This window comes from Euphorbia lathyris, chromosome 9 (genome assembly GCF_963576675.1).
Source record: "Euphorbia lathyris chromosome 9, ddEupLath1.1, whole genome shotgun sequence".
Taxonomy (NCBI): Eukaryota; Viridiplantae; Streptophyta; class Magnoliopsida; order Malpighiales; family Euphorbiaceae; genus Euphorbia; species Euphorbia lathyris.
In genome coordinates, this window is record NC_088918.1 from 2,416,431 (window position 1) to 2,429,055 (window position 12,625).

Here is a 12,625-nt window from a genome sequence, read left to right on the forward strand (position 1 = left end):
TTTTTTTATCGCGGTGTTGAATTAGCCCCTCAAGATGATCCATTAAGTGTTGGGCTTGTCCAAAATTCAAAATTTTAATATTTAGGCCTATTCGGTACTCCCTAAATCCAAATTTCTAATTTTTTAGGGCTTGTTAGACCTCTTTAAATCCAAATCTCTAATTTTTTTGGCTAATTAGGTCATTTTTAAATCCGAATTATTTTTTTTTATCTGGTAGACCATCTCAAATCAATTTTTTTTACATGTTCGACCCTCCTAAATTCAATTTTTTTTACATATTAGAAATCTTAAACAAAATCTAACTTAATTTTTGAGAAATTGTACATTAATACTTAAAATTTGGTTTTTGAACACTCAAATTATAACATGCATATATATATAAAAAAAAATGAGCAAGTTCGATTTAGCAATTTTTTTTTTCAAACGCACGTGTAAAATCGGCCCCCCAACTAAATAATCCTATATTCGCCACTGGATAAAATGACATATATATGAAATATAGATTATAATTTAATAAATTATTTTTGAAATTGATCAAATTTATAAATGTTGGGATAAAATTGTTATAAAGATAAAATTACACTGCTTTAAACATTAGCGAGACGTTTGGTATTCTATTGGGATAGCGATAGGGATAAGGATAAATGTTGGGATAGAGACAAAGATAAATGGTTGGAATAAGGATAAAAATATGATAGTCGAGAATTATTATTCAATGTTTGGTATGTGGGATATGGATAAGGATAAAATAATACATTTTACTATTTTAACCTTATTTAAACTACATAGCATTAATTTGGGAGATAAAATTGACTTTTCCATCCTATTAAAATCGCAAGAGCTTATCGCACCTCCTTATGCCACCCTCCTCTTGGGTATAGGATTTGAGAGATAAAAGGCTTATCCCTCATCTCTCTCACTCTTTTATATCCGAAACAAACACGAGATAACTTATCTCGTATTTTTTATCCCTGTCTCATCTCCTATATCCTTTCTAACAAACAGACTAGTCATATTTTATACCTTGTCCCATGAAAAAACATAACAAAAACAAAATTGAATTAACGCCTAAAATCAAGGAATAAAGAAAGAAAAAGACGGAGTCAAGTCAAGAAAAAGAAAGCTAAAGCAAGAAAAAAAAGAAAAATAGCACACAGAACTAAAGGTGACAAGAAAGAACAGAAGAAGAGAAATGAAAAGAGAGAGCGACTGAGGACTGATCAGAGCAGAGCTCCGAAGAGTTGAGCTGGATTTCTATCACACTTCCATCGCGAATATCGCCGGATTTTTTCACCTGCTCTAAAATAGCAACCTCCATAACAAAAGATATCTAATGCTTTTCCTCCTTTTCCTTATTCTCCGTCTCCCTTTCTCCCGCCGTGACTTTCCGATTCATCGATTGCTCTGATCCGTTCACACTAACCTCTTCTATCGACGGTTTTGTGCACCGGAACGAACGGCCATAGCTCTGGATTCGATTCGATTCTCTCTCATTTTCTTTTTACACGCCTATTTGCGTAGGGACGACGAGATCTGGTGAGGATTGAGGCCGTGTATCAAATCGGAATCGAGTTATGGTCGGTGGGGATGGAGTGAGGGGTAATGTGCATGCACCTTCAATGCCAGCACCATCTCACCACCGTCCTCATCTTTCCGATTCCAACCGTCGAATCGTCGGCACGAATGTTCCTGAAATTCGTGTTTATCAAGCTTGGCGAGGCAGCAATGTAATGATCGTTTCTTCCTCTTCTTTTCCTTTGTTTTTTCTTTTTGTTTTTGTTTTTTCCCGGTCATTTTCTCATACATGTTATGTGCATTTTGTTTGTATGTGTTTATACTGTATTTGTTATGTCTGCTCTTGTAACTTGGATGTTTATATGCCATCATTAAGAATTTTAGGCCACTGTATCACCATTTTGAGAAGATTTTCTCTCCTATCAAAAAGAAGATTTTGCTTATTCAGTTGAGTTATTAGTTTAGGATCACCGTTACCAAATTTTTTAAATAGATGCCCTAATCAATTAATGTTCAGACGTGATGAGTATTGGGTGGTACTAAGTAGGCTTGTTCATCCTAAATCTTCTTATGGAAGGACAATGTCGTAACTGTTTTCTAAACTGTATCAATTGAATGAAGCTTATGTTTATAAGAATATTTCTTATGTTTAGAGCTGTAAATGAGCCGAGCAACGGCTTGACGGTCAGCTCGATTAAAGCTCGACCATGTTTGGCTCGATTTATAAACGAGCAGAGCTTGAGCACGTTGAAACTCGGCTCAAAAGCTCACAAGCAATCTCGGTTATAGATTCATGAACGAACTGGATTAGACTGTTCAAGAAAACGGCTTGGTTAATTTTTTTTTTTAATAATAGTATTTATATAGAAGGGGAAACGTAAAATAACGTAGTTTTGTGTTAAAGAAATTTTAAATGAACATAAGTAAAGTTCATAAACAAAATTAATGAGCTGCTCGCCGTCAAAGCTCGTGAACAAGCTTGCGATCAGCTCACGAACAAGATGTTGAGCTCGAGCTGTCAATTTTTTGACCAGCGGAGCATGAGCAGGCAAGGGCTAGGCTCGGCTTGGCTCGATTACAACTCTGCTTATGTTAATGATGGTTATGTTTTATGTGAAATCGGATGACTTAAATTTCAACTTTATCAATATTCATCCATCCAGTATTCTTCTTTTGTATGTTTTTGATAGAGCAATGGGCCTTTTGTCAATGAGCATGCTTTTTCTTGTTTGCCATTTAGGGCTAGTAACAAATTTTATGTGTTTATTATATGCAACCAAGCAGCTGATTTCTTCTAATTCTTCTGTAGATATTTTGCTGCGGGGGTAGACTTGTTTTTGGTCCAGATGTGAGGGCGCTGTTCTTTACAGTGATGCTAGTAGTTGTTCCAGTAATCTTGTTCTGTAGTTTCATTTCACATGAGATCATCGGCGAATTTCAGCCCCATCTTGGCAATCTTATTGTATCTACATGTGCCATCTTCACAGCATATGTGAGTTGTTCTTACTTTTCTGACTGGCTTGCAAATTAACTGCATTTTCTTTCTGGAATATGTCATGATGCTTTTGGCTGTCATTATAAACATAGCTGTTAAAGGTTTAAGGCGCACTAAGGCGCTAAGGGGTCCTAGAGCCTAGGCTCAAGGCTCGTTCCTGAGGAACATGAGGCCCAGAAAATAATAAAAATATACATAGTCTATTACTAGTTAAAGCATATCAACATTTGATATCAATATCACTAATACTCTGTTACTAGTTAAAACATAAACCAAGGTTGTCTACATTAACTTGTAGTCTTGGTACATTAGTTTAAAATATAAATACATTAACATATTAATAGAATTACATGGTTGTAGAGATGAGCAGTCCATAACGCAGATATAGTCTTTCTATATTTACATATCTTACTATTCTTATTTAGATCAAGGGTTAAGATTAAGTTTATATTTACGTCTCTTGACTCAGGCTCTGAGGTCCAGGCGAGAGCCTTTTAAATTGCACGTCGCCTTGTGCAATCAAGGCGCGCTACCTTGAGCTTTGCCTGAGGCTCGCGCCTTTAACAACTATGATTATAAATGCATGTATAGTCTTCACTAGAGTATCTAGTGACTTTCTAGGACCATTTTCTAAGATATCGGCATTGGCTTGTCAACTGAAACAGGTTATTCTTCTTCTCTTCATTACATCCTCACGAGATCCTGGAATCATTCCTCGCAATCTCCATCCTCCTGAAGATGAGTTCTCTAATCTCTCTATGGAGTGGACAGGGATTCTGGGTGGTGGTCCTAGCGTACCTCCCACGAAAGATGTCATCGTTAATGGAATTATAATCAAGGTCAAATACTGCCAAACTTGCATGTTATATCGCCCACCGCGATGCTCTCATTGCTCTATATGCAACAATTGTGTTGAACGTTTTGATCACCATTGCCCGTGGGTCGGGCAATGTATTGGAAAGGTACGCTCCTGCTTGAAAGTGCATTTTTTTATGGTCATCTGATTTTGGGTATCACATATTCAGTGACATCCTTAGACTTCGTGCTAGTTGATTTTATTTGAAGCCTGTCTATCAATAATTCACGGTTGTTACTTGAATAGTTTCGTTGAGAGATAACATACTCCCCCGTTTCATATTATCCGTCACTTTTAACCAAAATCTAAATTCCATTTGTCTGTTGCTTTTACACATTCATGTTCTTTTTTCAAGCTTATCCTTAACTTATGATTGTGAAAGTGTCTTGGAATTTGGAAAATGTATTAAATTCATTGTTTAGAGCCAATAAGATTTAAGTTTGTGCACTAAATACTTTTGAGTTTTTCTAAGGCAAAAAGTATAATTTAGCCCCTGAACCATTTCTGTTTTAAGGATCAAGCCCCTGATCATTTATTTTTCCATATTGAGCCCTTGATCATTGATTCCATTATGGATCAGGCCCTTATTTAACTTTTCTCTCGAATTCGGGCGGTACGCGTCGTTAGGGCGATTCGGCATGTTGACGTGGACAAATAAAAATGAGAGTTTCTTGACTAGGAGAGATAGAGTAAAAAGTAAAAAGAAATTACAAAAACAATTTTCAGTGGGGTCTTCCAAGCTCAAACTTCTCATCTCCCATTTCGCGATCCATTTCCAGCAGGTTCTTCCAAGCTGGAGCTTGGAAGAACCTTTTACTGGAAATCGATTTCTTTAATTTCTTTTTACTTTTTTCTCTCTCTCCCCTAGCCAAGAAACTTACCTTTTATTTGTCTACATGGAAGTGAAAATGTCCACATCAGCAGGCCGAATCCCTTAACGGTGCGTGTCGTCCAAACTCGATGGAAAGGTTAAATAAGGGCGGGATCCATAACATAATCACTGATCAAGGGCTCATTCAATGTGGAAAAATAATTGATCCGAGGCTTGATCCTTAAAACAGACAGGGGCTTAATTATGCTTTTTGCCTTTTTCTAAATTCAAGACAAATTAATTGCTCCTTATTCCTAGTGAAAACAACAAAAGTGACAGATTTATGGAACGGAGGGAGTATTATTTTATTGGCTTAACGGGTTGAAGTGTTATTTGGACAGAGAAATTACAGATTTTTCTTCATGTTTGTATGCTCGACAACCCTCCTCTGCCTCTATGTTTTTGCGATTTGCTGGGTGAATATCAAAAAGATAATGGACAATTATCATTATAATCTCTGGAGAGCTTTGTTGAAGTCCCCAGTTTCAGGAATTCTGATATTATATACTTTCATATGTGCTTGGTTTGTTGGAGGCCTCACTACATTTCATCTCTACTTGATATGCACAAATCAGGTTCCGATTTTCTCATTACCTTTTAGCTCTTGGGTAAAATACAGTCATGGCCACTGAACTTTACTCATTTTCAGGTATGCCACTAAACTTCAAAACGTACCATAAAAGCCACTAAGATTTATAGTTTCTAATATTATGATCACTAAACTTCAATCTACGCATCAAATTGACTGTTAACGACCTCAAAATAAAAATTCCAAGAATTGATGATATTCTAAGCAACTTTAATTATTCAAAAATTTCGTTTCGAAACATTTAGATGTTGATTGGTTAGAAGAGAGAAAGTGAATTTTTAGAGAGAGAAAGCTCTAGAAATGGTGATTTTGAAAAATAAAAAATGTGGTTTCATGGTAAATGTCGTTCTAAACAACTTTAATTCTTGAACATTTTCATTTTGAGGTCATTAACGGTCATTTTGAGGCGTTAGTTAAAGTTTTAGTGGCCATAGTGTTAGAAAGTTTAAAGTTGAGTGGCTTTTATGTTACGTTTTGAAGTTTAATGGCCATACGGTGAAAATGAGTGAAGTTTAGTGGTCATGCATGCGTGTAATTTACCCTTAGCTCTTTGTTCTTCTCATGTTCTATCATTATTTTAAGCCTTGAATTGCTTCTTCTGCAGACAACTTACGAGAATTTCCGATATCGATATGACAGAAAGATGAATCCTTTTAACCTTGGTTGTGTGCTCAATATCATGGATGTGTTTTTCACAAAAATTCCCAAGTCAAAGAACAATTTTAGAGCAAAGGTTAAATTGGATTCAGTTTATAGCACCGCAGTGTCGATGGGGCGTCGTTTGAGCCCCGAGATGCCCAAGAGGAGCTTTGATGTAGAAGTAGGAGGAAAACGTCAAGCTGTTGCTGATGAAGATTTTGCAGAAATACAAAGTCATATTGATAGTGTAGGTGGATTGGAAAGGTGTGGAACGCAACCAAGACGCGCACATTGGGATCAGAAGAACAAATGGGAGATAACACCGGATATCCATTCAATGGCTTCTGAATTTGAATTGGAGCATGGTTTATCCGGTAGACAGAAAATTTCTGAAGATCATTGAAGTTGGTTAAATGATATAAATCCCAGAGAAAGGAAAATGTGATCATCTCAAAGCTAAATGCCGTATTTGGTTAATCGAGCTAGTTGGGGCTGGCGAATTACATTGCATTCGACTGGAAGGATTGAAAGATATTACGAACTTCCAAGTATATACACAAAGGAAAGAAATGCTCCCGGATGCATTTGCAATTCAAACTGCCTTCCATGGTACTTTCAAAACCTTGTGCTATTTTTGTGTTCATTCTTAGTCGTGAAGGATTGCGAAAATTTGTGCATTCTCTATCATGAATGAGTTGCGTGTTGCAAGTCAAATTGCCTTAGCTAACACGCGTAGGTGTGTTGTTATGTGTTTTTTTCGTGGAAATGTAGTTTGCTGTTAATATTTCCGAGTTGGTTCTGTAGCATTTAGCAGTGTAGATAAACCTTTTAGTTTGTTGTGTTAGCTATAGGAGCAAAAATTGAACACCGCTCTCATTCATGTTTTCAGATTGTTATAATTTTTTGGTGGGTGAACGATCTTGAATCCATTTTCTTTCGTGTTTCGATTCTCTGATATATGTCCATTCTTTGGTATCCTCTGGTTTGTTTTTCTTATCGATGTGATCTTGCGCTTATAATGACGTGTGCATCATTGCATCTTCGATTTTAGTCGAGAAAATATAAAATCATATTGAAGTTATCCATGGAACATAAAACAGCAAAACTTGTGCTATTTTATGTTCATTCTTAATCGCGAAGGATTGCGAAAATTTGTGCATTCTCAATCATGAATGACCTGCATTATTTCTAAAACATAACCTTCATACAATAGACTCTTAGCTGACTTAGCTGACACATTCGGGTGTTTTTCTTCGAAATATAGTTGGCTGTTAGTATTTCCGAGTTGGTTCTGTAGCGTTAGCAGTGTAGATAAGCCTTTTAGTTTGTTAGTGCTCATCTATGTTGCACGGACACGAAAACGGCTACGGACATTATTTCTAAAACATAACCTTCATACCAAACAAAAACAGACACGGACACGAAACGTGGAAACTCTACTAAAGAGAAGTGTCCATGCAACATAGGTGCTCATTCATGTTTTCAGATTGTTATAATTTTTTGGTGGGTGAACGATCTCGTATCCATTTTCTTTCGTGTTTCGATTCTCTGATATATGTTCATTCTTTAGTATCCTCTGGTTTGATTTTCTTATGGATGTTAGCTTGCGCGTATAATGACGTGTAGATCATTGCATCTTTGGTTTTAGTCGAGAAAATATAAAAATCATATTGAAGTTTTCCACGGAACATAAAACAGCAAAACTTTTTGTTTACTGCATATTTATTGGGTGTGTTCGTGCTAATATTGTCCTTCTCTACCAATCCGACTGCATATTGTGCAAATTTTGATGAGCATTCGAGTATCCTATCCCCGTAACATGACCTTCATAGCTTCGTTTTTTCACCCTCGTTGAATGTCCAGTTGGTTCTACTCCTAGGAAATCAAGAGTCATTTTCTCGCCTCCTCCGATGTATACTTCCCCTTCCATTCCATTTCCATTTTCTGAGCGAATACCGAGAGGAGACTCGAACAATCCAGTTTGTGAAACGGCGTAGCTGTTTCTAGGATATCCTGTATCCAAATTCTTATCAAATGTATCCATGTCAGCTACACACATGCTACTCGTGTTTGCGGCAGCGGGGCAGCCTATATTGCTGCTGCCGATTACAGTAGCTGACCCGGATGAATTCAATCCGCTAATAGAGTATCCGGTAAATCCTCTGAGGAGAATTGGCGCAATGGAATTATCACTGATCTTAGCACCCATTTCTGCAGCTTTCTGTAACAGAGCTGTTGCAGAGGTATAAGCAGACCCAATTCCCATAGGAGAAATACCGGATCCATCTCCAGAACCGAAACACGCCATTGTGTTTCTCGGGTTAAGTATTGGGTTTAGATTACTTGACACCATTACCCCAGTTGAGTTCAAAGATAATGGCCTCAATGAACTGTCAATGTTCTCATCATATGTTGTGTGGTTCGCCATCGAGCAGGATTCAGCAGTCGGAATTGATGAACCGAACAGTTCTTGCACCTCGCTCATTGCCGGAATGGTCCCGAGGTTCTGATTGCCTTTGTAAGTCTCCTCAGTCAATGCGTCACAGAAAGCTCTATGTGTAACAAAGCTATCCTTTCTGCATTCATGACATTGAATATGTTACAACTTGACATTTTTACATACTATGTTGCACGGAAACGGAAATGTAAATTGACAATAGGTAATGTTATTTTTAATCGGTTTAACACATCAATTGCCCCCTGAACTTGTCCAAAAAGCTTGACTGGCCTCTTGAACTTTCAATATGTCCCGATAGCCCCCTTAACTTGCATAAAATGTTCAGTTAGCCCTCTGAACTTACGCCCGCAAAATGTAATCAATTGATCACTCAGTTGCAAAAAAGTAAGTTAAATGTAGAAGATGTATGGCACGCGTCTTAGAAAAAGTCAAACGACCAAGATCGGGGGTATACGGTTTTAATATTAGCGAAGACAAGTTTTATAATTGAAAAAGTAATAACTTCTTTTTTAATTTATTTTTGGATTATGTAATAACATTCTAAGATATGAAGAATACATCTTTTATATTTAATTTTTTTTTTTTTTTTTTGCAACCGAGTGATTAATTGATTACATTTTACACAAGTTCAAGGGGCTAGTAAGAGAACATTTTATGTAAGTTGAGGGAGCTATCAGGACACTTTGAAAGTTCAGGGGGCAATCAAGCTTTTTGGACAAGTTTAGGGGGCAAATGATGTATTAAGCCTTTCTAAAAAAATATTGCAAGGAAATGGAAATGAAAACGGAAACGAAACGTGAAAACTTCTAATGAAGAAGAGTTTCCGTGTCCTGTAACATAGTTTACATATATCTCTGAAGTAACATTTACCTTGAGAAAACCGTACCGCAATCACATCGATATTCCCGGGTGCCGCAAATCTTAGCATGTGCTTTCCAATCAGATTGAACAGCATAACGCTTCGAGCATTTATCGCACTTCCATTTCTTCTCACCATGTTTTCTGCAGAAATGCTTTTTAATCCCGGTCAAGTCACCTAAAGCTCTACTCGGGTCATGATGCACGCAACTCGGCTCAGGGCAGACGTAAACTCTCTTCTTAACCTGTGTAGTTGGCCTTTGTTTAAGCTTCCATGGTAAGTTATGGCCTCTCCTATGGAGCTGGAGATTTTGGTCTCTCTGAAATCCTTTATGGCATACTTCACATATGTACCTATTTGTAGCCATTAAAGTTCTGGGAGAGAGTGCTACGACTTCCGCATCCGGGTCTGTTCAATACGTATTCAGAATAAACGTTAATCGAAAATCGAATGAATCGGTATTATATACGTACAAAAATTGAAGCACGGGTGAATACGGACTTCAAAAGTCGGGGGTGCCAATTTGCACCCCTAACAGCCTCTTTTGTGGAGACGGGTAGGGTGTGCATCGATAAATCGAACAAAAAAAATCAAATACCGAAATTACCAAAGTAATCAACAACGACACCGAACTAAATAAAATCAAATACCGAAATTACCAAAGTAATCAACAACGACACCGAACTAAATAAAATCAAAATATAATCGAACTAGAATATTCGGTTCAGTTTGATTTTAAACCGAATAAATTGGATTTAGTTAAAAAATAAAAAACAGGTAAAATCACTATATTTCACTATTAAATTTACTTCAATAAAAAATAGTTTTCAAATACTTTTAAATATATCTACATTAGCTTATTATCTTAACAATAAAAGTAAATAAATTAAATTTGTAAAATTAAATAATAATAATAATAATAACAACAACAACAACGTGAATATATGTAATTCAGTGCGGTTTGGTCTGAGTTTGTTCAAGATGCATTCAAAATAAATGTCAATTGAATTAATCGCTACTATATACGCACTCAAAAGTTGGGGGTGCCAATTTGCACCCCAACAGCCTCTTTTGAGGAGACAAGGATTGAACGTGCATTGGTTTAAAACCGAATCGAAAAATCGAATACCAAAATTATCAAACACAGACACCGAATGTAATATGTAAGATCGAAATATGACCAAATTAGAATATTTGATTTAGTTTGATTTTAAACAAAAAAAAAAAAAAACAAGATTTAGTTAGAAAATAAAAAATAAGAATCACTGTATTTTCTCCTTAAATTTATCTCAACAACAAAAAAAAAAATTTGAAACATTTTTTTTTGAAAAAATTTGAAATACTTTAAAAATATATATGTATTGACTTATTATCTCAACAGTAATAAAAAAAGGGATAATTTAAAAATAACCCATGTGGTTTTGTTGATTTACAGCTGTGTTTTTTTTGTTGTTGCAAAAAAGATGATTGAGGTTCTCGCTCATTTACAAAATCAAAGACTTTTAAGTTGACGCTATCAATTTAACCATTGACGACGTCAAAGTAGATTATCTCAAAAATTAAATTTGTTTAGTACCACATTTCAAAATAAAAAAGTTCAAGAATTAAAGTTGTTTAAAATATCATCAATTCAGGAATACAGACTTAGACGAATATAAACTTTAAAAGTTGGGAGTGCCAATTTGCACTTCCAACAACCTTGGGGGTTGGATGTGCATCGGTTCAAAAACCGAATTGAACTGAAAAGATCGAATACCGAAATTACCAAAATAATTGACACTGAGACCAAACTGAATAATATGTAAAACTGAAATATAATCAAACCAAAATATTTGGTTCTAAACTGAACTTTATTTAAAAAAAAAAAACAACAACAACAAATAAAAATCACTGTATTTCCTCATTAAATTTATCTCGAACAACAAAAAGAAAAAAATACTTTCAAAATATATCTATATTGGCTTATTATCAATAAAAAAAATTAAATTAGTAAAATCAAATATATGTATATATATAGAATAATGTAGGATATGTGTAATTCGATGCGGTTCGGTTTTTTTCACTTTTTGTCAAATCGAACCGAATACCGAAATGCACCAAAAACTAAAATTGATGTCGAAACGGAATGTTAAAAAACTGAAAAACCGAATTCAATCGATTTGGTTTGATATACAGTTTAAATGGTACCGATGTACACCCTAGACTGAACCATCCCTCTCAAGGGTGGTTCCTAAAAGTCAGGGCACCGGAGCGCCCCCGGCCACCCCTGTTTCCCCCTGAAATGAAGTATATTAGCTTGCCTGGGTGACCTGGAAGATTTCTTTTCTTCTTATTGCTTGTAGAACTGCTCGGAGTTGAACCATTTTCAGGACTGGATTGTAAAACGATGGCGTTTTGGAACTGATTATCATCATCTTCAAATTCCTGAACAAAGTCTAACATTTTGTTCTTTCTTGTGCTTTGTTGGTAAGGAAGAAGCTAATAATGTAACAGAGAGCAAGTTTATCTTTGGACCATCTATATATTTATAAAGGTTAGAATTGGAATTTTTTATAGGGATAAATATCAAATTTGACCCTAACGTTTCTGACGAAGTGCAAATTTACTTCTAACGTTTGAAATAGTGTAAATTTTAAGAGGGTTGAACGTACCGTTGATCACTGAACTTTTATGGTTGTCTCAAAATAGTCACTCAATTTCAAATTGTTTCAATAAAATCATTTAACTTTCAATTTTTTCTCAATTAAGTCACTCTTACGACTCCAAGAGCAAAAAGACACCTAAAAAGTAACGTAGCTGCCACATCAGTGGTAATCAACTTTTACCGATGACAGAAACGACACGTGGCTTCCATCTAAATGACACGTGGTTGCTACCTAGCTGACACGTGTCAGCTAGGTGGCAGTTTCAGTCAGCTATGTGGCAACCATATGTCGCTTTGGTCAATTGTGAAAGTTGGCTACTGCTGATGTAGCAGTCACGTCACTTTAGCGGTGTCTTTTTGCTATTGAAGTTGCCGAAGTAACTTAAATGTGACAAAATTCAAAATCGAATGATTTTATTGAGACAAATTGAAGTTGAGTGACCATTCTGAGATAACCATAAAAGTTCAGTGACCGATAATGCATTGCATCCAAATTTAACCCTAATGTTTCCACGCAATATCAATTTTAGCCATACGTTATCGAAAATTTGTAAAAGCTGGGTTGACTATTATTTAACCGTCACATCAGACATTCCAAACAAGTTTGTCGATAAATTAAAGCAGTTTTGTACACCTTTAGTTACTTATTTGTAACTATATTGATAACACGGTAAACATTTTAAACACATTAATAAAAAT

At 35.8% G+C, this 12,625-nt stretch overlaps 2 protein-coding genes across 2 annotated transcripts; one reads left to right on the forward strand and one right to left on the reverse strand.

The window, feature by feature from the left end:
* Positions 1–1,117: 1,117 nt before the first annotated feature.
* Positions 1,118–6,894, forward strand: LOC136206777 (probable protein S-acyltransferase 6). The gene is made up of 5 exons (XM_065997942.1): positions 1,118–1,727; positions 2,825–3,007; positions 3,676–3,972; positions 5,079–5,312; positions 5,931–6,894. The coding sequence occupies exons 1-5, from the start codon at positions 1,575–1,577 to the stop codon at positions 6,366–6,368; spliced, it is 1,305 nt and encodes a 434-aa protein (XP_065854014.1). The 5' UTR covers positions 1,118–1,574; the 3' UTR covers positions 6,369–6,894.
* An 827-nt stretch (positions 6,895–7,721) lies between these two features.
* On the reverse strand, positions 7,722–11,724 carry LOC136207214 (zinc finger protein GAI-ASSOCIATED FACTOR 1-like). Its single transcript, XM_065998530.1, has 3 exons — positions 11,583–11,724; positions 9,294–9,690; positions 7,722–8,541 (listed from the first exon to the last, which is right to left on the reverse strand). The coding sequence occupies exons 1-3, from the start codon at positions 11,722–11,724 to the stop codon at positions 7,722–7,724; spliced, it is 1,359 nt and encodes a 452-aa protein (XP_065854602.1).
* Between the last annotated feature and the right edge of the window lie 901 nt (positions 11,725–12,625).

Excerpts from the sequence above, each read along its gene's own strand:
- LOC136207214 (XM_065998530.1), bottom strand. The coding sequence starts at position 11,724 with ATGTTAGACTTTGTTCAGGAATTTGAAGATGATGATAATCAGTTCCAA. Across the intron at positions 9,691-11,582 it reads AAATCTTCCAGGTCACCCAG|ACCCGGATGCGGAAGTCGTA; the intron begins GCAAGCTAATAT and ends CGTATTGAACAG. Across the intron at positions 8,542-9,293 it reads TGCGGTACGGTTTTCTCAAG|AAAGGATAGCTTTGTTACAC; the intron begins GTAAATGTTACT and ends TCATGAATGCAG.
- LOC136206777 (XM_065997942.1), top strand. The coding sequence starts at position 1,575 with ATGGTCGGTGGGGATGGAGTGAGGGGTAATGTGCATGCACCTTCAATG. Across the intron at positions 3,008-3,675 it reads GTGCCATCTTCACAGCATAT|GTTATTCTTCTTCTCTTCAT; the intron begins GTGAGTTGTTCT and ends CAACTGAAACAG. Across the intron at positions 3,973-5,078 it reads TCGGGCAATGTATTGGAAAG|AGAAATTACAGATTTTTCTT; the intron begins GTACGCTCCTGC and ends TTATTTGGACAG.